General features: G+C 35.5%; 2 protein-coding genes across 2 annotated transcripts in view; one reads left to right on the top strand and one right to left on the bottom strand.

Annotated features, from left to right (window-relative positions):
• LOC106131916 (BMP-binding endothelial regulator protein) overlaps window positions 1-13,690 on the top strand; it is a 48,952-nt gene extending 35,262 nt beyond the window's left edge. Inside the window, exons 4-8 of the mRNA XM_013331193.2 lie at window positions 3,459-3,729; window positions 8,816-9,025; window positions 9,849-10,099; window positions 10,304-11,449; window positions 11,798-13,690. Of these exons, the coding sequence (XP_013186647.2) occupies window positions 3,459-3,729; window positions 8,816-9,025; window positions 9,849-10,099; window positions 10,304-11,395 (1,824 nt within the window). The 3' untranslated portion in view covers window positions 11,396-11,449; window positions 11,798-13,690. The remainder of the gene's footprint in view (window positions 1-3,458; window positions 3,730-8,815; window positions 9,026-9,848; window positions 10,100-10,303; window positions 11,450-11,797) is intronic.
• Window positions 13,691-14,269: 579 nt separating this feature from the next.
• LOC106131900 (troponin C) lies at window positions 14,270-24,076 on the bottom strand. The gene is made up of 6 exons (XM_013331173.2): window positions 23,933-24,076; window positions 22,827-22,857; window positions 16,728-16,871; window positions 15,727-15,846; window positions 14,950-15,081; window positions 14,270-14,551 (listed from the first exon to the last, which is right to left on the bottom strand). The coding sequence occupies exons 1-6, from the start codon at window positions 23,954-23,956 to the stop codon at window positions 14,523-14,525; spliced, it is 480 nt and encodes a 159-aa protein (XP_013186627.1). The 5' UTR covers window positions 23,957-24,076; the 3' UTR covers window positions 14,270-14,522.

The raw sequence follows: 24,076 nt of genomic DNA, 5'->3' as shown, positions 1-24,076 counted from the left end.
TATAATTATTTAAAACACAATCAAAAACATTATTTCAAAATTCCCCATGATTCCGGTTTAAGGAAAAAAATTTACTCACGGTCAAAGGTAAAAAATGGGTGTATCGCAATCTTCTTTAAAACGGTAAGTTTTTCAAATCGGAAAATTACCTCAAACATAAATTGTAGATCATAAAGTTATCTTTAAAAAAGGTATCAATATTTTTTTTCAACAAAGCTACCGTTTCTGTGATATAACGATGCAAAAAGTTGCAAGCGTCATAATATGCATCCGTTTCCTTGCCACCTCTGAGGTAGTGTACTATTAGCGCGTTTTTTTTAACATTTTTATTATTAAACTTGAAAAAGTCTGAAATAGGTTAGAATAAACACGTGTTTTCACTACGCAGTGGTACTCAAGACTAACTTTCGCATTTATTATGTAAAAAAAAATAGAATAACCCTAAGTGAAGAAAATCATCTTAGGACAATAATAGAGATTACAATTATCAAATTCAATGCAATAATCAAATTAAAACTAAAACTACTTATAAAAAGAAAGAAAAAAGATGACTACAAACTAAAATTTAATTTATAAATTGTACAGTCCTTGCATAGCATCAACATGCGGGAATGTGCCCAGAAGGCTGGCAGCATTGCCAATTAGAATGGCAAAGCTGATTCTCTGAGCCAGATAATTTCCAGCCCTCCGGTCAAGAGATACCTCAATTAGCTTTTTCGACAATTGTCGGAAAAGCTGATGGGCAGATAGGCCCCCCGGTCCCAGAATTTCTACCCCAAAAGGTTCAAAAGTATAGATATTACCGATAACTAAATACATACATACATACATAAAATCACGCCTCTTTCCCGGAGGGGTAAACAGAGACTACCTCTTTCCACTTGCCACGATCCCTGCATACTTCCTTTGCTTCATCTACATTCATAACTCTCTTCATGCAAGCTCGGCGGTTTCGGGTACTTTTGACTTGACCCTTTACCAGGACGTCCTTAATTTGATCAAGATATGTACGTCTAGGTCTTCCCACCCCGACCTTTCCCTCCACACTCTCCATGTATATCTGCTTAGTCAACCTGTTTTCATTCATCCTCTCCACGTGACCGAACCATCTCAACATACCCTTTTCTATTCCTGTAACTACATCTTCTTTCACATCACAACATTCCCTTATCACACTGTTCCTTATCCGGTCACTCAATTTCACACTCAACATACTCCTTAACGCTCTCATTTCCACTGCATTTATTCTGCTTTCGTGCTTCTTTTGCCATACCCAACTTTCACTCCCATACATTAATGTCGGGACCAACACGCCCCTGCGCACAGCCAGTCGAGCCTTTTTGGATAGTTTCTGACTGCTCATAAAGGCATGCAAAGCTCCATTCACCATGTTCTCCGCGTTCACTCTCCTTTCAATATCACTATCACACTTGCCATCTGATGTAAACTTTGATCCCGATATTTACATATTTGCGCCTTTTGAGGTTTTTTGCCTCATTTGAAGCAGAACGGCCTTAGATTTAGTAAACTGAAGATGAGACGGCGCAAGTGTGTCGACACAAGTAGCATCCCACACCAAAGGCCGCCCCAATCTCCAGGGTACCAAAGTCATACCATCCGGTCTCTTGGCATCATCCCGAGCCAGACCGTTTGGTTCTAGAACGGCTGGAACATGGATGGTGGCAAGAGCACGGAGGATTATATCATTTAGGGCGGCATGGCGCCCTAATCGGCCGGCACTCCTAGGGCATGAGAGGCCGTGGTGTCCATAGCCGACAACGGTATCCTCGCAAGGACAACTATTATTAAAGACTAACGGTATTTCATGTGTTGAGCATTCTGAGATAAAGCAGCTATACGACCCTAGCCACGTACACAATTAAACAGAGAGACAGATGTTGTCTCAAGGTTTCACTACAGTATAAATTAAGAGACTGGGTTTCATTATACTTATGTATATTTTATATTTTGAATTCAAGTTAAAATTACCGACAGAACAATATTTTTACTTATATTACTGCTACATAGAGTATATACGAGACGTGCTTTTGCATATTATGACGCTTGCAACTTTTTGCATCGTTATATCTCAGAAACGGTAGCTTTATTGAAAAAAAAATATTGATTCCTTTTTATAGATATCTTTATGATCTACAATCTATGTCTGAGGTAATTTTCCTATAAAACTTACCGTTTTGAAGAAAATCGTGAAAATCCCATTTTCTTACCTTTGACCTTGGGTAATTTTTTTTCCTTAAACCGGAATCATGGGGAATTTTGAAATAATGCTTTTGATTGTGTTTTAAACAATTATACTCATTTTCAGCTTGCTTCATGCAGCAGCAGCTGCAGCTTGCTGCAGAATTCAGCGTAGCTTCATTCCTATTTTTTGGTCTAAATTGACCGGACTGAAAATAAAATGGAGAAATAAACCATCTACGCGAAGACCGACATCCGCGCGGACGGAGTCGCGGGGGAAAGCTAGTTAGTAATAAAAAAGTAAAGAGAATAATAAGGAAATACAGAATGTAAAAGGAACTATGTGTGTGTCTATGCAAACTGTTTAGCATCCCTGGCAGACATGATCAATACAATTGGCCAATATTTGCACAAATCTGTACACTTATCAACGTTTTAACACCAAACATTGTGATCTTTTGGTATCCGACATGTATACCTACACCAATGTATAATTTAAACTATGTTTTATACATTTATATTCATCTTTTGTTTTATAAAGTATTATTTATCTCGATTCCATCTTTAAACCATTTAACTAAACGTTGCGTCGAGTATTGTGACCACCAGGCTTTGTCCACCCCGTAAGGCATGAAGACATGTATGTGACACTCTTGATTGCACAAACACAATGGCCAAATTAGTACGTAATTAGTTCGTAATAGGAACAACACCTTTGAATGAACGACTAGTTGCTAAAATACTAAATAAAGACGCAGTAAAACAATACAAGGTAAAGGGAAAAAATGGTATAAAAACTTAAACGTTAAAGGCTAAACAATTACCTTATACAAATAAATTGGAGCGTCGTTCATATGCTTTGGTACGAAATTATTTCCTGGTGTTTTTGTTGAGAATATTATTTTAATGTACAGGATACCGATTCCTCATTTATAATTTAATTGTCCAATGTTATCGATGGTAACGTACAGTCAAAATTACTGAGCTTATAAAACTGTTTGCCTGAAATTGTATATTTGTATATTTTAATATATAATTGAATATTTTTCTCGGGAAGGGTCAAAAACCCTAAAAGACATCCCGAAAATTCCCACGAGAACGAAAAATAAGTAAGATCTTGATTTTAAGAGGTGGCGCTGCAACAGGACTGATTGTCATATTATTTTCGTCCATCGTCCGTTATCTTCAAACAGATAGTTTAAACTTAACTTTGACTTGAGTTTTATATTACAATAATATGTATATTTCAACATTTTCAGAACGGCTTCGTAGAGTGTCGCAGTGGTGTCGAAGAGTGCGGCATCATGGACGACTGCGCAGTTGTGATGCCTCGGGAAGGCTGCTGTGCCCGCTGCAAAGGTTGCTGGTACAACGGCACTGAACACGCGTCCCACTCGGAGTGGGGGGAGGACGGCAGACTCTTGCGCTGCGAAGCTGGCGTCGTCACCATCTCGAAGCCGGAGTGCTATGCGCCGTGCGACCGGCCCAAACATCAGAGGCACACGCATTATAACTGCCCTGTCTGTGATGGTAAGATTCTTTTATCCTGTTTATGTATTTTGTCATGTTGATTGCAAGTCGTTTGTTCGCATTCGGAAATACGCATACGAGTATATACGGAAATACGTTTCACGTTTTTCCGTATATACTCGTCATTATTTCGTTTGTTTTGTTCAAATTCAAATTGGTAGTTAAATCTGGAGTCGATCTAGCATGGTATAAATAGAACACAATCTTTTTTTAAGATTGTGTTCTATTTATACCATTCGTAAAATTCGAAGTTAAAACAAATGTTTCGCTAAGTTTGGATCTAAATTTTATTAAATAAAAGTAAGTACACAGAATCTTCCGTGAACCTTTTTTAAAATTGGTACCGACAAGCTCAAGCTCAATTGTCAATTCACTCAAACACTTAACTTAATTACCTACTCTTGCCGATTATATCCACCGAGTCACAAATCAGTCAACGAGAAGAAACAAAATGAGTCAAAAGAATCCACAAAACATTTTACGGTGCATTTTCCCAGCGGCGCATTACCTCGTTCGTTGTTGAACGAATATAATTGCCGGGCACAGGCGCTGGCGCAGCGGTGTCTCGCGCAGCGCCCACCCAGACTCATCCGCGGCAAAAAACAACCTCCACGAACAGAACAAAAACAAACACACGCCGCCACGCGAACTTAATAAAACCAAAACCCCAAGCAATTTACCTCCGCTTCCAAACCTTAACAAGTTTATTAATTCCATATCAAAATAATAGTAATTTACAAGATGACTCGGAAATCGCTTTTGTACACCGCCGACGCATTCCTGTCTAACGTTTTATTGGTTGTTCATATTTTATTAATTACACGAGATCGGGAGATTCATCCTCGACTTCGGGCATTTTGATTTGATCATTAGTCGGGGATTAGGCTTTAACAAATAGGGTGTTGAAGCCTGTAACTGCTGTTTCCCAACAAAACATCTAATTCAAATTGGTGTTTGATTGTCTAGTTTATTTTTTTTTATTTATTTTTTGTTGCTATTGTGCCTATTGCAGGGGAATACAAGGAATACTGAATAGATGTTAGATTTATTTGAACATTTACTACCTAGGCAGAAGTTACGAGATGGCGTGCCTGCAAATCTTCAAGACGTGTTAGCAATATTTCATGTGTCAGCTCGGAAAAGCAAGTCGGCCGGTGCGCCCACATGCCGCCAGTGACAATGGCATAACGCACAAGTCGTGTTGCGCAGTAGCCCTTTTCCAGACAATGGTACCCCACCATTATAACTCGCTCGGATATAGATGATGACTAAAATACTGGAAAAGACGCCTCATTAATGTTTATATTACAGTAAATATTGTCAGATATGTAATTTTTGTGATCACCGAAACTAATGTAATTTATGTACAAAACTTACGCAATCTGCAGTTAAACTTCGTATTACTATATTTGTCTCAGGGTGGCGCCAGGGAGTAATAGCTTTGTGAAGATTTTTACCAACCATAAAACACTTGATGAAGTGTGACGTGTATTGATTACAATTCTCTTCCATTGTTTAACTTAATGAAAATTGCTGTATGTTTTGTGTGTGTGCATAGTAATGGAAATGGGTTTTTGAGATTGCATTTGCCCGGCCGGACCACCCGAGAAGATGCATTTCGCGATAATAACGACAAAGGCATCCAATTTTGCCTTGATATAGTAAGATTTTATTGTGTCCGAAGGTGTTCATTAAAACAGTGTGTTTGTGGTCGTGGAGTCTCCCATGGCGTTGCGTCTCTATTATTGACCATAAATCAAAAAGTTAACAACCTACTTAAGAGAGGTAGAGGCGGGTGGTTTTTGTCCGCGGTCAAAGCAGCCGCCGGCCACTCGCCGCGGGAACGCTGAGGTGTGCCTGTATTTGTTTTACGATCCCAACGGTGCATTAGATTTTTTGCCCTTTCGTCTTGTTATTTCTTCACGATTTTGTCTTATCGAGATAGGAATATTTTATCCTTTGGACCTTAGGGTTTTTGATGACAGATGGGTACATTAAGCATGATGACATAAGTTAATAAAAATATTTATCAATGTGATTCGATGAATGTAGTTACATCCGTTAATAAAACTAAAATAATTTGATTGTAAATAAAAAAGGTCTGCAAGTTGACCTTCAAATTATTATATGTCATTGAAATGACTATTCTCTCTACGGTAATTCAAAGGTCATAATTTAGAATTTATACCTTAATATGAGTAATAATATCATTATCGCTGTCCAGTTCATAATAAAAAACGATACAGCAATTGTTTAACGCGCGATTAAAAACGGCGTCGCGCGTGCAATGCTGGCCCCGCTGGTTATTCCTCCTTGAGGAGCATCCGGGGTTCGCTTACGGTGTTAATTTTTATTATTATAACATAATTAATCGAAAAAAATAAAATATGCCTTTTGTTATCAACTTTAAATATAAGATTTTTGCATCTCCGAGACTCAGTTAAAAGTAACACGAATAAAAAATCATACTCATTGTTATTCTTGTGTTGTTTAAAGGTGCGTCGTTATTATTAGGTATGCCTACGTCGACGACCTGAGAAATTGAAATAATTATCCAGTCATGTACGTGTGACCTGTGTTTAGAATACTAATAGGTGTAGGAAACTTTTATTGTTTTAAGAAACATGTTTCATCATTATATCTTGCAAGCTTACTCACTTTAATAATCGTATTAGTAGGTACAGTACCTACTTCAAAATGTTATCTACATAATGAAACTGTGAGTTATTATAATTTAACATGCCTGTTTACATTAAATATATTGTATAAAAACTTGCTTATGACATGATAGCCAAATTTGGGAACATATTTCAACAAAATGTTACATACATATGTACATAAAATCACTCATCTTTCTCTATAGAGACAAGAGTAGGTACACTATTCTACTTGCCACGATTCCTGTCTTTTGTTTATTTCGCCTCATCGAAATGAAATATTATTGTTAGGCGTTTTTAGAAGACGAGTGCAAATTACGTAGAAGACGATAAAAAAGGAAAATTGCAAAAAGTTTCTGTTGTGGTCATATATGTAATCGACCGCAATATAAAAAAAATATTTCATCCAAAGACAAGGTACACATCTATCTTTGAATTGCAACTAGTAGGTAACCCGTGTGGAATAGCTACTGGGAGAGAGTGTGAGTTTAATAGGCTACCATATTTTAACAGTAATTTTCCGATAACCTTGTCTATGATCAGTGATATGATATTAGTAGGCACTGCTACAAACACATCGTTCATATACAAATGGTTTGGAACCGGCTATGAATACTTGATTGTTTGTCTACAAAAGGACAGCCTACATTGTGTACTTGTCTGTAGTTTTACGATAGACACTTGACTGTTTTCATTGTCACATCACAATTATGTGCGGTCATACGAACCGACTTCGAGACGACGCGACGACTATACAATTTAGTATAATGCATTCAGTGAAACGAAGTGTTTTGATTCTTTAGATCAGGATCACTATAGATCTATAGTGGAACGCAAAATATCGGAAAACGAAAGATGACGTATCTGTATCGTACTGTTTAAAAAAAGCTCTCTTTTTTGTAATAAGTTAAAATAAGATAAATTAATTCTTACTTCAGCGTACAGTCATTATTCTACATTCATTTGTGATTTACGATGAAATAGAAGTCAAATAGACATTATTGAAAACACAACCTCGATTTTAAGAAATAAAAAAAGAGACTTATTTATTGTTGTTAATTTTATTTTTCTTAAGAATATTTATTTCAAATATATAAACGGAGGTTGACTGTCCATGCTTTCAAAAAGAACCAGTTGTTGGTAACAGTAACTGGCTGTTACGGATGCAGTACATACTGATCAGCCAACAAGAATTAACTAGCAGTAGTCATTGATCTCGATTTCTAAGAAAGGGCTGATTTGTAATTACCTCGAGATCCATGATAAGCATTGATGGTAGACCTACACGCTCGATTTTATTGTCGACATATTTCTTGGGAAAATAAGAACTCTTTTATTTAAACTAAAAAAACAAGTTCAGAATAGGCATATTTTTACAGTAGCAATATTATGATTTTTAAATTTTCAAATTTAGGATTTTCACCAATAGAAATTGAGTCTTAGCTTTAAGGTGCTATCAATCTACATAGTATTCAATTCAATGGTTGTATATCTACATTATTAACTGGAGAATAAAACTTATCCCCAAATGGTACGTAATCGAAAAATGTGATAACGATGTAAGCAGAAAAAATCAACTAAAAAATAAATGTCTGTTAAGTCAATCTTATAACCATACATTGTTCACTACCTAATATTTAATTTTAAACTTTTCGTGTTTTGGTTCATGGGGTTTCATACAGGTGGGCGCCTCAGGCTCCGTGTGCGGCCAGCCTCGCTCATTCATTAGCTTCTGATTGATTCATCGACCAGCCCGTTAATTTATGGACAGCTTTGCCGGCCGCCGCCAAACCTTATCCCGATTTGCCAAACAATGGCCCGCTCCTTTGTTTCAACCTTTTATTGTAATGGTTGTTGAGAGTGGCCAGCATTTCTTTCGTTGAGTTACAAAAAATTATCTCTAAGTTCGAGTGGCATTTTATATGAATAAATCTCATCCACTCATACTTAGTTATTAAAATACCAATTCAAACTAATCAACAAAGAAATTTTTGCATATATGTTAATATATGTGTAGAGTTACTTACCCTAATAAACTTGTAACATTAATAAAGCGTTACTAAATTAACTACCTGCCGAGCATATCCAATGATAGTTCTTATTCTGCCTACTACAGCTGAACATGTCACAAAGTAACTCAAACCTCATTTTTATGTTATTATTGACATTTTATTGCACACATTTTTAATGAATGTCTTCCTTGTCCGTTCTACATTTAAGATATTTTTGTGAAATAAAATCAAAATATAGTGCAGACGATCTTCTCGAGACGAGAAGCAGCTGTGCTTCTCGTCTCGAGAAGATTGTAAAGGTCGATTGAGGGAAAGAAATATAACTTGGGATTTTTATTTCGGTCATAACTCCACCGACAAGAGCTCTTAAATTAAAAATTAGATCTTCGTTAAATAACAGTTAAATAAAAATTTCAGAATGCGTGATCAACGGGCAGCGCGTTTGGGAAGGCCGGGACGTGCGCATCCCCGAGGAACCCTGTTTGTCATGCCGCTGCGTGCGCGGCGCTCTCTCCTGCGCAAAGCGAGCGTGTCCCGTACTGCCGTGCCACCGCAGTCAGCAGACCACTCCGAAAGGAGAGTGCTGTCCACGGTGTTTGCACCCTACTGCTGATAAAATTTTGCCAAGTAAGTAATTTACACGTCGCCAGATTTTACTAAAGTAGGAAGTTTTGATAATTGTTCCGAACCTAAGGAGGAGTGCTGTTCACAGTGCTTCCACACTACTCTTGAGAAAAAAATTTGCCAAGCAGGTAACTTTGTATGTAATTTTTTCTCGGGGCTTTTTGCTAACATAAGAAGTTCGATAATTCTTCCTTTCCATCATCACCTGAGTGTATCCCCGGTCTTAAGCCTAAGTCGTAACCAACGTAACTCTTAAGAGCTCGAACCTAGGCGGCTTAATTTTTTTTAAATTAAAACATTACACCAATAATAATGCACAATAGGTGAGCTTAATGCGAAAAGGCATTCTCTATCAGTCAATTACAATTTGATATTTCTTGGTTTTGCAAACCACTAAATGGCAAAAAATGAAAAATTGTTCTCCTGCTATTCTTTATACTTAAATTCAGCAAGTTTATTTATTTATTTGGAAAACCAACAATCGATTACAAAAAATTGCGCCACGTATGTGAAACAAATAGTCAATTACAGGTCCTCACTGATACAAAACACTAATAAAACAATAAAGGAACATTAATCTCTAAACATTCAACAATAACTATTTATAAAGAATTTAATAGCTCACTCACCTTAACTCACTTAAGTAATTTAACATCTACTTACTGTATTTAAAAGACCTTGATTCCATCCTTCCTACTTTCTTTTCAGTTACTTTGCACTTTAAGTCGCAAAAATTTTTACTTGAGAAAAATTTATGAATCTAAACTTTTGTTAGATAGTGTTATGTGCGTATTGAATTTTAATTAAAATAAATTATTCTTTTCAGTTTCAGGAATGACATTCGCAAAGCCATGCATAATCGGAAGGGAATTCCGTGCCCATCTCAGCAGATTCAGGGTGGATCCGTGCACAGACTGTACCTGCATGAACGGAACGGCTGTGTGTTCGCGTCACACCTGCCCAGTGTTAACTTGTGGTGCCAAGGCATTACCCCCCACTCCTGGAAAGTGCTGTCCGGAGTGTCCGTACATTGAGGAAGCCAAAGCTGCCTGTATTATTGGTGGAGTAACTTACCAGGTAAATTCCAATGGATTAATAAAGATCATTTCATGAAATGCTTATTTATGATCGTTAAGCAGCGTCATACAATATCTAAAATCGTTTTCCATAGTTCCTACTGAAGTTATATAGTTTGGTATCTGGTTAATTGAACAAATTCAAACAACTAATAAATAATATAATTTTGGTAGTTATTTAGAAGATTACATTATTTTTTTTCAGGATGGTGAAACGTGGCAACTAGACGCCTGCAAGTCGTGTGAATGCCACAACGGTGAACCAAGGTGCGCTATGGAGAGATGTCCAACTATAAATTGCCGACCAGATCAAAAGCTGCAACACTTACCAGAACACTGCTGTCCAAAATGCGTGGACGCGGAAGGAATCTGCACAGTTTTTGGAGACCCTCACTATAAAACTTTTGACGGAAAGTTCTATAGTTTTCAGGGTTCATGCAAGTACCAACTAGTATCAGATTGTGACAACAATACGTTTTCTATTAGAATATCGAATGATGCTAGAAATACTTTACACTCTTCATGGACTCGCACGGCCACTCTTAGAATAGGAGCTACTAGAATAAATATGGGAAAGAAGATGAGAATTAAAATCAATGGCCACCGACTGACACTACCTCACAAACTGAACGGTGTTGCAGAAATAACCAGAAGCAACGGGTCTGTTCTTCTTAAAACTGATATCGGTGTACAGATGTTATGGGATGGAGATGGGTTCCTGGAAGTAACTGTATCAAGTGTGTACAGAGGGAAGCTCTGCGGTCTTTGTGGGAATTTCAATTCTTTGGCGAGAGATGATATGCGTGGTCGAGATGGTAGATTATTGAACGACACTTGGAGGTTCGGGACGTCATGGCGCGTCGGTGGAAAGCACGCGTGTACAAGACAGCAGAAGCGGCCGAGTAGGCAGTCTAGGTGTCGACAGTCGAAGCAAATAAAGGCGCGTCGCTTGTGCCGCGGATTTAATCGATACCCATCGTTCTCAGATTGCAGTGCCAAAGTGAATTCTCACCATTACAAGGAGGCGTGTGAATTAGATGCATGCGGTTGCTCGGGCACTAAATGTCATTGTGCTGCATATAGAGCGTATGCGCGTGAATGTGGAAGGTTGGGTGCTGAGCCTCACAACTGGGCAAGTGAGGCGTGGTGTGCGGGGCAGTCCCCGCCTTGGCTTCGACCCGGGCGTCGGGGCTTAGAGCGCGCCGCCAGCGTGCATAAGGCTGAACTGCCGGAGCTGAGCGCCATCCCCAAGCTGAACAGCACGCGCCCCCGCCCGCCGCCACCTATACTACATTGATTATGATTGCGGCATCTTGTTACTAGTCAAACCCGCCAGTGTCGCTAACGACAGGTAATTATTATTATTATATATTACACAATTTCACAATGATATATTTTTTTTTAAATACGACGCAAACAGCTACGAGTATATTCATAAGCAAATTCATTAAAACCGACTCCATTTATTTTCAATCTAAAGTAAAATAAAAAGTTTCACTAAAATTTAATTTAAATTTATTTGTTGATGTAGAGTTTCATGTTGTATCTTCGAAGATTCTGATCAAATCCTTATTATATACCCTGGTATATACCAATAATAAAAACAGAATCAGTTATTTTTGAAAAAAGTTACCGATAGAACACAACTACCTACTTTTTTAAAGTCCGATGTTAATAGAACATAATTGTTTTGTTTCAGATTGTATTAAAGAAATACAAGAAACATCGATCGTTTGTGACTTGTATTGGATATGAAAAACCAGCTTTTTAGGAAAGAAGATCTAACTACTTAACAGTATTCATACTACTACTTATAATAATTAAGTAATGAAGTACATTATATATTATTTTAATAAGGTCATTAATCTCAGTTCTGCCTTGTAGAGACCAGCGCCATATACTCGTATTATTATGTAAGTACACGTAAAGCATTCCATGAACAGTTTTTTTTTATTAAAGAATACTTGCATTCGCTTGTAATTCTTTCATACGCGGTACCTCTTTAATAATATAATCTGTAGCTGGTTTTAGTTCAGACATCAGGCAGATCCTATTTCGATCAATGTGATAAACAATATTTTAATTATTACATTTTAACTCTAAACGTTTCGAATAGGTAGTGATGATTGGGAGACGTTTGGTAAAACAAAGTTCAAATTGAGATCTCAACCGTAGGTAGTTCAGATGGAAAGATACTTATATAACTCTAGCTATTCGAAGCCAAGAAGCTATTAATATTGTGACATGTATGATGTGTACATAAAACGTAATTGTCGGACGTCTGTAACTCTGTAATTTAGTTATACTTACTTAGTTGTTTTAATCGAAGACTCCTGTAAAGTTTAATTTTAGATACGTTACCAATGAATTTTATTTCTGACTTTGTAAATGTTAAATAAATTATATAAGCTAGGAGCAGTCACGTTTCAATATAAATTGATTATGATTCCACTGATTTTAATTATATATATATATATATATATATATATATATATATATATATATATATATATATATATATATATATATATCTCTTTTAATATATATCTAATGTGTATCATATTTATTAAAGCGTACCTATTAATTATATTTATATTAAACGTGCTAACACTTATTTTAAATATTTATTTCACATTGATTGACAAGACGATTGTATAGTTTAGACGCAAATGGTTCTGATACGTTTTAGGATATGACTAAGGATTGATAAATACGCTAAAATGACAAATTGACGTTTTCTCACGTACAGAAGTATAAAGTGTGAAGTGCCATCCGGAAACGGCTAAATTGGACAATTGTGATAATATGTTTGCTTTGCTTCACCATAATAGCTGATTGTTTAACTATACATACTTATAAAATACCTATTAGCCCTATTATTATATTTATTATATTTTTATAGTTATTTATGCCAACGTCGGCTCACCACTGTATATTAAATTATTTTACTGTCATCTCGCATTAAAATGATTCAGTATGTGTATTTTATTTTTAGTGTTATTCGCTTTCCACGTGAAAGCCGCTGAGACATCTAATTATAAATGCTCTCGTTTTAGAAGATATCTTTTGAATATGAATATTTAAATTACATTCTTGTTTTTACTTTTAAGCAGAGCCTACGTTTTATGTAGGCTTTTAAATTATTTGTGAAGTTTAAGTGGATAACTATTTTATTTTTAAGTTTAATTAACAGAATTTACAATTTCACTACTCGTGGTACGTTTTAACTGCATATGTACGACAAAAACTGGTATAAAATTGAGTAATTTTTCGAATGTCATTCTTATAAACCTAGAGGTGCCATACTAATTGGACATCTACTAAACGCTAATATTTAGTTAAATGGAAATGCCATATTAAAATAATTATTTTTATACAGATGGGTAAACCATCATGTGTCGTAAGAATTTGTTGGAATAAAATTATAGTCAGTAAGGTATGAGGAGCATATTTAGCTTTTTCGCTAGAAAGTTTTGAACGAGTTGGCCTAAGAATGTAGTGGCCTAATATTTTTTTGCATGTTGCAAGCTGAACAGTAGACATGAGCTATTCAATGAACAAATAATTACATAATAAAACATGATTTATCGTTTCACTGTGTTTTATTGTAATGCCTCGAGATAAGAATTACTACTTCCACCTAAACTAAACACTACACACTTTCCGATAAAATTATAGAAAAATACATAAATAGTACTATGTCTCTGTTTGTATATTTAATGTAATCTTCTAAGCTGTACACATTGCATATTGAATGATGGTTTATGTAATAAGACATATTCGTAGAGTAAGATATGTCAAGAAGACCAACTGCTGGTCACTGGCTAGAGGCCAATTTTTGTGAATTTTATGTCATCAAAAATCTAGGACAATTTGGCACTCGGTTTAAAAACAGGGTATTTATTACCTTCATCTTGAAACAAGATCTAAGAGTCATAAAAATATACTAAACAGTTTATTTAAAGAATACCTAGGAAAAGTACTTTGTTACTTTTAAAAAAGAACATACTTAGTTGCATATGTTTTAAATTTGTAAATGTATTAAACATTATGCGAAAACTACTTAAGTATCAAATATTGGTAAGATTTAAAATTAAAAAATTAGGCAATCGCCCGCATCAATTAAATGAAAATTAATTAACGGGAGATTGATTCCAAAATTAAACATCAATAGTAGAATAAAAGATTTATTAATAAGTAGGTATAAACATTACGCAGTCACACACATCAATTAAACAAGAACAAATATTATTTTGTACAATACATACATAATACTTTATTTTACGGATGAAATTGATGCACTTCCATCAGCTTAATGTTACGATGATCTCGTCCAATGTTCCCAAGATTCGAAAGGTTGAAGTACCGAAGTGTAGAGATGCCTTAAATTATAGATTTATATAGAAGAAGAGAGAAATAGATGCTTATTCTCCTGTCATCATTTCCATGAATTCTGAAATGAATACGAATATAAATTTAATAAGCACAGTATTATCATTATCTTTCATACGAGTATATAATGTAAAAAATATTTTCCTGTCTCGCTCTGAAGCTCTATTTCCTTATAGTTAGCAGAGCTGAAAGTTAAACTGAAAGACCTGTTTAGCCAACAGGCCTTTCAGTTTTGTGACGGAGCTCTGTTGGTGCTCTAGGGTAACGGAAAAATACATAATATTCATGCAGGTGTATCTTGACACCAATGCATAAACTTACAAATAAAGATAAAAGGCCCAATCAGAAAAGTTAGTTTTTCATCAAGTCATCATTATCATCTTCAGTAGTTTAGAGACATGATCTCAACAACGCCAAACAGGCTTTATAAAAATTACTATGAAGTAAATGTATGCTTACCATCAAAGTCTACCGTGCCGCTGCCGTCTGTGTCGATCTCCTGGATAAGGCCGTCGAGTTCCTCGTCTGTTAGCTGCTCGTCCAACTCCCTAAGGATCTCCCGCAGACTCGACGTGGGAATGTAACCGTTACCTGATGACAATGATTAGATCTTGTAACCCTCATTGAAAGAGAAAACAACAAGGCGAGTGTAAATGGGGATGGCCAAATACGAACGTACCTCGATCAAATAGGTGATGTGTCAAAGGTCCGGTAAAGATTACTCTAAGCCAATAATTGATCAATCTTACCTACAACCTTTGTGGATGAAGCAAAATGAGAATGGAAAAGTCGAGCAAGAAGACAGATGTAGCCTGTAGGCAGGTTTTCGGTAAAAAGACGAATGTAAAAGTGAAGGAAGACAATATTTGTTGCGGTTTTCAATATTTTGAATTGGATCACTCTATCTTTCCCCTTTGTATATCAAAAGACTAGAATAATCACTTTTATCAAGCGAAACCAGTGAATATTTCCGCGGTAAGGTTGTCAGTAGAGTCACGGAGGTCAGACAGGAGTCGTTTGGTGTCAAATCTTTTGATCCACTAATTGTTTATCACCTTCTACGACAAGAACAGGCAGAGAGAGTATTGTCTCTTTATATTCAATGATGTCTTTATTACCAAAAGATAGATTTTTAATATCACTTAATGTTTAAAATCACTTTTAATGATGCCAGCGTATAAAATCTATATGAATTCCTTGCCAGTAATTGGCTAAAGGAAATAACTATGATCTCACCTTCTTTGTCATACAATCTAAAAGCCTCCCTAAGTTCCTTCTGCATGGCTTCAGCGTCTTCCTCCACGATGAACTTAGCGGCGAGGGTAACGAACTCTCCGAACTCGAGACGGCCCGACTCTGAAATATTACATTAAATTTATTATTAGAAGAATATCTTTCTACACACGATTAGATTGGACGAATTTCGTGCGGATTTCTCGAAAGCAGCAGTAAAATATTTCTTTCTGTATTGAAAGTGCGTTCGTAGTAGTATCTATATATTTTTTTTTAATCCTTTCTGCTCTAGTTCTGTTTTGGGATTTAAGAAATTATTTCCTACCTAGTGATTCCAACTAAATCAATTATTGTAAAGTTTCAACATTTTAAACTATTAATTGACATTTACACGAAAATTGTTAATTTTATAAACGTTGAAAAAAAGACTAATAAAAAATTAGTCTGCGATTGGATTATGAAGTTTCACTTGTCAACGCTAAATTTTGTACTATATTAAGAAATATTAAGTGCATTTTTTCTTTTAGGTTTTTTTAGGAATTCTGTAATGGCTAACAAAATATTTAAAGTATATTTCCTCCTGGCTAGTTAGTTCCGGTTGCACTCTCTCCTCTCTTGAGAGGAGCCCTGGGAATGCTTTTGACCATGGATCTTAGATTGGGTGAGACATGTTTTTACACGAAGCCAGTCCCATCTGACCTCCACAACCTTTTGCAGGTAAACCTAACTCGTATTGGTTCCATGGTTACCCATGTAGTTGCCTGAATGTGCAGGTTTCCTCACGATATTTTCCCTCACCGTAAGAGCATCGGTTAGTATTCAAACTTATGTACATAGCTTTGAAAATAGTAATTGGTACATGGACGAGGTAGAACCAATAGGTAGGTTTGAACCAATTTTAATTTTTCGCCTTGCTGCACATCACGCATTTTAAAATATTTAAAGTATACGTACATATTTACAAAAAATGCAAACCAAACTCTAGCATAAAACTATATACTTACTATCAGCGTCGACTTCTTCAATGAGCTCCTCCAAGATCTTCTTGTTGAAGGGCTGCCCCATCATCCTGAGGATGTCAGCGACGAAGTCGCAAGGAATACTGCCCGAGCGATTGTGGTCGAAGCCATCGAAAGCCTTGCGCAACACTGGAACAAGTTACAGCTGCTGTAGATATAAACTCCAGACACTATGATTACGTAATTCAAACTCTTCCAGTCTAAGAAGCGGTCTAATTTAATTTACAGATCCCTACCCTCGATGTTGAAAGGATGCATGACGTATCACCAGAGACAGTTGAAAATGCCTTTTTCTCCTCAATTATGTTAAAAAACTGCAGATGTCGAAATTTATGTCCTGCCCTGGCAATAAAAAGACTCACACTGATCGTTCGTCGGGATGCAATAGGATTAGGACAGCAGTTCAATGCACCGAGATGCAGTACGAATTAGTTGTGCAACGGGGCTATTTTTGCTGCAGCATCGTGCTCTGGGGCGTCGTTCGGCGCTCTCAGTTCTATCGCTCGTATATAGGCCAACATTTTTACAATCAAAATAAACACAAGATTATAATGCTTTAACACAATTCTGTAAGATTTCGTCATGCTATTCTTAGATCCGCTAAAATAATCACGACAGAAAATCTGCCGTTATTTGCGCAAATTTTGCAAAGTAATTTTTGTACTTTGTCTACTTGAAACATGTGGTCGTTACTAAGAGCTACCTTTTCCTCAGAATTGCCTCAGAAAAACATAAAAGTAATCATATAACGTGTCTTCATTTTCCTGGTCAAATTTTACATGAATTTTGAGCTATAGGTATTTTGTCAAGACATAACTTATGATGGCGATGATTACAAACATTATGCATCACATAAATCATCCACTTATGCTCCTGGATAACAAACGACACTGTGGCAATTTGCCCTACATTAGTAGTACAGTAATTAGAAATGATAGGGGATATTTATCATAACAGTATTTCGTGGGTGGTTGGCCCATTTTATAAAATCTAAACGTCGAACAAGTGTGAATTAAGTGACCTTAATCTACAATTATCTTTAAATTCCGCCATTGTAATAAGCACTAATATGGGAAATACGTTCTTTAGTATCTTATATTTAAGGTTAAAGAGGTTTGTTTTTAACATAGACATAAGGTTTAAGCCTCATGAGCATACAGTCTAGCGAACAATCACTGCGACACTTTAAAGTCGAGACAGAGCAAATTTAGCGTCCGCAGTGTCCTTCTTCAAACTCGTAGTAGGTCGTGTTTAACCAATGAAAATAATGTTATCATGAGCTGAGATTACCTCAGCTAGTAGGTACATAATAAAAATAAGACTGTCCAAGTTATTCATTCATTAATTTTACATTTATTTATTTATCAAGTAATTTTACATGAAATAAATGTACGATTCTACAGAAATATACCTTTCCCATGGCGAACGTAAAAAGCGACTAAGGGACACCTAATAAACTTGGGATTCTTCTTGTAGGCGATGGGCTAGCAACCTGTCACTATCTAGGCTGTTGGCTATGTCTTCCCCGCGAGTGATCTAGACGTGACTATAAGATACGTGAATATAATAACAACATAACAAAATAACAATACGATAACAAGGTGATTTGAAGTAGCAAATCATGATATATTTTTTGTTATAAATTTATTTGACGTAGGAAAAGTAAAATAATTTAACGCTTTAACATATTAATATTAGACAGTAACGAAATAAATATAAACATGCAGCTCTTGCTAAATACCAATAACATTAAATGTAAATCTTTCGTCAAATTAGAAATATATGCTTTTTTTTACTTCGAACGTTAGAAAATTTACGTAAAGTTGTAGCCGGAGCCGTGACTAATGAGTGGCACATTTCACCAGTTTCCGTTTCCGTCTTTATTTAGTTCACAGACTGCTGACGTACTTTGGAACTGGACGCAATCTCAGTCAAGGATAAAGCGTCGATTAGACTCTCAACAATTCGATATGCATCTCAAAGACACTACATTTTTAAACAGTTATCATGAGATAAACCATCTTGTGCCGCAGGCTGGACGCAGCTGCTACACAATATTTTGGCAACAAAATACTTTGAAAAACACGATATATTTTTGCCGCGGCGTCGTGTTGTTAATTTTAATCATCAAGATGTCTTGGCAGTTGTCTCAAAGTTCCATGAGTTTTATTGCTTTTTTTTTTATTTTAGCCGTTTATTAATTACCCGCCCACGGAAAGCTAGATTCGTTTTCGAAATGAGCGCAAAGTCACAATTAGTTATGGTAGAAATGTCACAGATTATCTTTTTAAGTATATCCGTCACAATTGAAACAGATATTCTGAATAAATATGTCATATAGAAATATTTTTAAATGTTTTGCGATCTACAGTGACGTCGCCGCTGTCCCCATTAACCCCTCTCTGCAATAATTCTCTGAAATATGGCCCATAAAACTACAGCAATTATTCCGTAAGATACTATATTTTCACATTATTACACACTCCAGTTAGTTTATATGCTAGAAAACTAGTGTAACGAGTTCCAAACTTAATGCTCTATATTGTAGATGGACAAAGATTTGATATGAAAAGATAATAGTAGTATTTTATTCTTTTTTCTTTTAATTTGGAATCCTTGAATACTATGAACCTCAATTCCATTATAAATCCATCCAGATAGGTATTTAAGACAGCTATCATTATTTGATATTGTATGTGGGTAACTACGAGGTTTTTATATTTTGTAACCCGGTCATACTCAATACTTTGTGTACAAAATTTGGTGGAGGTTATGCGCCATTACCTGGTGGTCCAAAATAAAACGATACCTTAAGAAAGCAAAATTGTTTGTCACGTCACGCAAGAGTATAAAGAAGATGAAATAACTTATTTACATAAAATTTGAAACGTTTTGTTTTAAGTCCACCCGTAACTAAATATCCATTGAAAGTTGCACTAAAAAGCCCTATTTACATTTTATAAATATTATTAGACCCTTTTAAAATGCTACAAGTGGTGCGTTAATGTTACAGTTTTCTGGGCTATGTTTATTGTATAGTCCTTGTAATATTCACAAGTTCTTCATGCCATTGTTGCAAATTGTAGAATTGTAAACAATAAATACTCGGACAACTGTGAATCATGCAATATGAATTGTCCAGCTTCTATTTAACAATATTCCGAGCATTTTGGCTTGTATTCCCAGTGTTTATCACAGAGCAAGCATGATTTAAGCCGGTTGGCAAATATCTCATCTATGCCAGGCACGTTTTACATGAAAGTTTATAGAAGCTGTTTAGATTTTATTTAAATGTGAGTAGGTGGCGATGTGACAATTAATATATTCTAAAATCTCTCCTGCCATTGCCCGCCACATAATATTTATAAATCAGTGGTCGCATTAAATTTTGTATATTTATCTTAAATTCTGGTAAATGGTATTAATATGTATTGCGTAAGTAATGATTTCTTAGATGTAACGATTAAATAAATCAATTAAAAAAATGGTAGAAATATTTGAATTGGTTATGTTTGTAAAATAACTCAGAAAGAGTTTATGTATCTACATTTTGAGTTGAGCAAAGTATAACGTATTTAAAGTATTCTACAGTGTGTAATAGTAGGCCCATTATATTAATTGGTATACTTATGAGCAAGATCTTGAAGGCGGTCAATACCACGTTGGTCTGACCAAGCGAAAAGGGCTACATCCCTATCCTATTGTACGAGGAGGTAGGACTACATTCAAACGGGATAGTGAAAGATTGTACGCTGATTGAGTTTTACATACATACATACATATGATCACGTCTATATCCCTTGCGGGGTAGACAGAGCCAACAGTCTTGAAAAGACTGAATGGCCACGTTCAGCTATTTGGCTTAATGATAGAACCGAGATTCAAATAGTGACAGGTTGCTAGCCCATCGCCTAAAAGAGGAATCCTAAGTTTATAAGCCTATCCCTTAGTCGCCTTTTACGACATCCATGGGAAAGAGATGGAGTGGTCCTATTCTTTTTTGTAATAGTGCCGGGAACCACACGGCACGGATTGAGTTTTAATGAGCACGATAAATACTCGTATGAGAGTCTTTATCCAAATAGAGTTCATATCAAACACTGTGTTAACCAAAAGTAATTGTAACTACAAAACAAAATTTATACGTATAGTAGTAGGGCACTATATGGGAAATTCTGGGAAAGATGGGGCGTTATTGTCTAAACAATGACTGGCTAGCTGTCGGATTTCCACGCTTCATTGGCGGCCATCCAAGCCTAGCGACCGCACTGACCGATCACCGTAGCCTTTTAATTTTCTGACTGTATTTAAAATACATAAACTCGTGAACATATAGACGCAATAAAATGACGATTCTTTTGATCCTGTCTAAGAATAATTAATAGCTTTTGGAGAAGTTGTCATTGAACTTTTTCTCAGAAAGCTTCTTCCACTCGATTATTAACTAGATAATTTCTGAAAGGGATCTGTTGTGATTATAATTGCAAAAAGAAACGTTACATAATGTAGGCAATATTATCTACTTTATGCAAACGACCAATTAGGAAATTCTATTAGATCTGCAAATAAATTATTGTAAGTATATGAGTATCGAGTTTATCTTCAGGAACTAAGTAGGAAGGACACAACGCCTGAAGGATGATGAACGTTTGCCTAATGACGAAGGTAGATACTTATAGTTAACCATTATGTAAAAGTTTGAAGAAACCTTAAGTTAAAAGCTAGTTAACTACGTTTATCGTTAAGTTTTTTTTATATAATTGAACACCATATAGAAACAATTCAACGTGAATATTGTGCAGATTGTGTTAAAATCTCACCTATGTACCATGCTATAGGAGTTATATTAAACCCTACCCTTTTTACGTTTTTTTTGTCTAGTTCTGTCACGGAAAATCCAATTTTCCTTGTTAACAGCCGTCACTCAAGTGACAACTGACAAGTCATTGGCGCTGTCTCCACGAACACGGCTCGTCACTCATGGATCTTTTTGTGTCTTGGTACAAGTAGGTATATCTACTCTCTAACTATTAACGTTCATCATGATTAACGACTTTTTAAACAGAGTTTTATTGTCTGTCTACACTGTTTATATTGGCCGATAACTTCACTGCGGCTAGATACAGCTATATTTTATTATTTATAAATAGGTAGGAACTACAACATATTTCTAAAGTGGTTCGTTATAAATAAAAGTTCGTTTACATTAAAAATCACTGTGGGTAACGGCGGACGCAACGACTAAGAATAGCATATTTATGTTTCAGGGGCCACGCCTTCTGTAGTTGATTTTAGGCTATTTTTGTACGCTTAATTAACTCACATGCAAAATTTGGAAGAATTAATTTATTACCCAAGGCTCGCCTTCAGTAAATTTATTACTTAAGACAACCTCCATTGTGTACTTGGCTCAATGCCAAGACTGAGCTTGCGCTTTTTTTCGTCACTTTTATCTACAAACATTACAACAAAGCCGTTATACTTATAGTAAACTATTATGCGTATTATTTTAATAACCAGATTTCTTTACGATAAGAATGTTGAACTTTCTTCAGTATGACGATACAAGTTTAAACATTATTTCAAAATAATCTTGCTATCTCAAAAAATATTAGGTCACCAATACTCGTTATTCTGTTAGTAATAAATCATAGTTTATTTTTTTTTATCCCTACCTAATCGATCAACTAAATATATAGGGAAGTGAAATAGTCGATCAGTCAGTAAGATTGTATCGTTCTCAACTCTACATCGTCTCTATACCGGCACGCGACTCTTTAAAGAATTATTGTCTTCTAAGAGAAGATCATGATCTTCTGGCCTTAGCCACGATTGCATCTCACCTCTCTGCAGAGGAGCTCGGGGTCCACTAGGGATTACAATCCTGGAATAGGGAAATGTTTTTCACGAAGCAACTCCTATATACCCTCTGACAGTTCAAAAGAATCTTACCCATATTGCATCGTGTATATCAGAATGGATACGTAGATTTCTTCAATGTACAAGCAAAAGCGAATCGATAAACTCATGTAACTATGTATCTTAATAAATGTTTGCGAAATATTTGATTAATAAGGGTCTTACCGGCAATCTGTTCTGCAGGGAGCTCATCAGCCTGAAACAAATTTCCAAACAGTTATTTTCATATAACATTGACCATACCATACTTCATAAACTATTATTGGTATAACAGTAATACCATAATAACATCGCTAGACTTATATGCGTTTTTATTTGTGAAATCCTTTGAAGGTAAAACTTGAAATAAGTAAGATCCTGCCGACCTTACTATATCATAAATAAAAGTAATTATTGTTGTTTTTGTTTTGTTTTACTGTCTCGAGGAAGCCCATTCCGTAATAACAGTTTATTACCGACCGGCTATAAACTTATTTTATGCGCAATCCAAACAAAAATAGCAAACGCATAACTCTTGCGCAGCTTCGCAATCCAGGATTTGCTCATTCGAATTTACGAAAATTTATAAAAAAATAGGTTGGATGAAAGGTTTTTTACAAGTTAAATAATATTTTTCTCCCTCTTAATAATAATAATTTGAATTTGAATTGTATAATTCCAAATAAATTTATGATAATTTTCTCTCTCTATTAATCATTGTTACAAGTATTTCAAATTTCAGCCAATTGGTCTGACATAAATGGTTTATTTATAAATTTTAACCGTCGTAATGTAAATAAAATTATAATTCAGCAAAATTAAAAAAATATATCAAAGTTACATGCATTAAACTTGAAATAAGATAAATATTTAGTCTTTAATTTTACAAAATTTGTAGAGAAGGCATAGTCCGTTTGGTTGCATGGAATGAACGTTGCTGTAAAATCATGTCCATTTAGGAAGTAATCAAGTTTGGGCGGCTCCCGCCCAGACTTTCTGTTCTGCCTATTCGTATTTTTTGCTTGTTTCTTACATATTGTTTATTATACCTTTCAAATGTATAAGATGAATAAATATAGTCTTCAACTGTTTTTAATCTCAATATATGGTACATGAGCGAGTATGTATTTTCACTCGTGGTTACGCGGCATTTTTTGTTACTTTTAAGCTATCAACACCACAGCGTCAGCATGCTTTGTGCGTGCGTTCTGACTCGTAAGTTTTTCAATTTTTTTTAATTTTTTTATTAAATTCAAAACTTAAAGAAACTTATTTTAAAATGAGACACCTACCCAATCTTCTGTATCCAGGACCATGTTTGATGTCACTAGTTATCACTGTGAGACGCACAACACGACTGGCCGTAAGTCTGGTGTTTCCAGCGTTCAGGGTTATTTTCTGCTGCTTCACGATATAGTCCGACTTTACTTGATACT

Source organism: Amyelois transitella, chromosome 5 (genome assembly GCF_032362555.1).
Source record: "Amyelois transitella isolate CPQ chromosome 5, ilAmyTran1.1, whole genome shotgun sequence".
NCBI lineage: Eukaryota > Metazoa > Arthropoda > Insecta > Lepidoptera > Pyralidae > Amyelois > Amyelois transitella.
The sequence above is the reverse complement of the archived record's forward strand: the minus strand, read 5'-3'. Positions and strand labels throughout refer to the sequence as shown.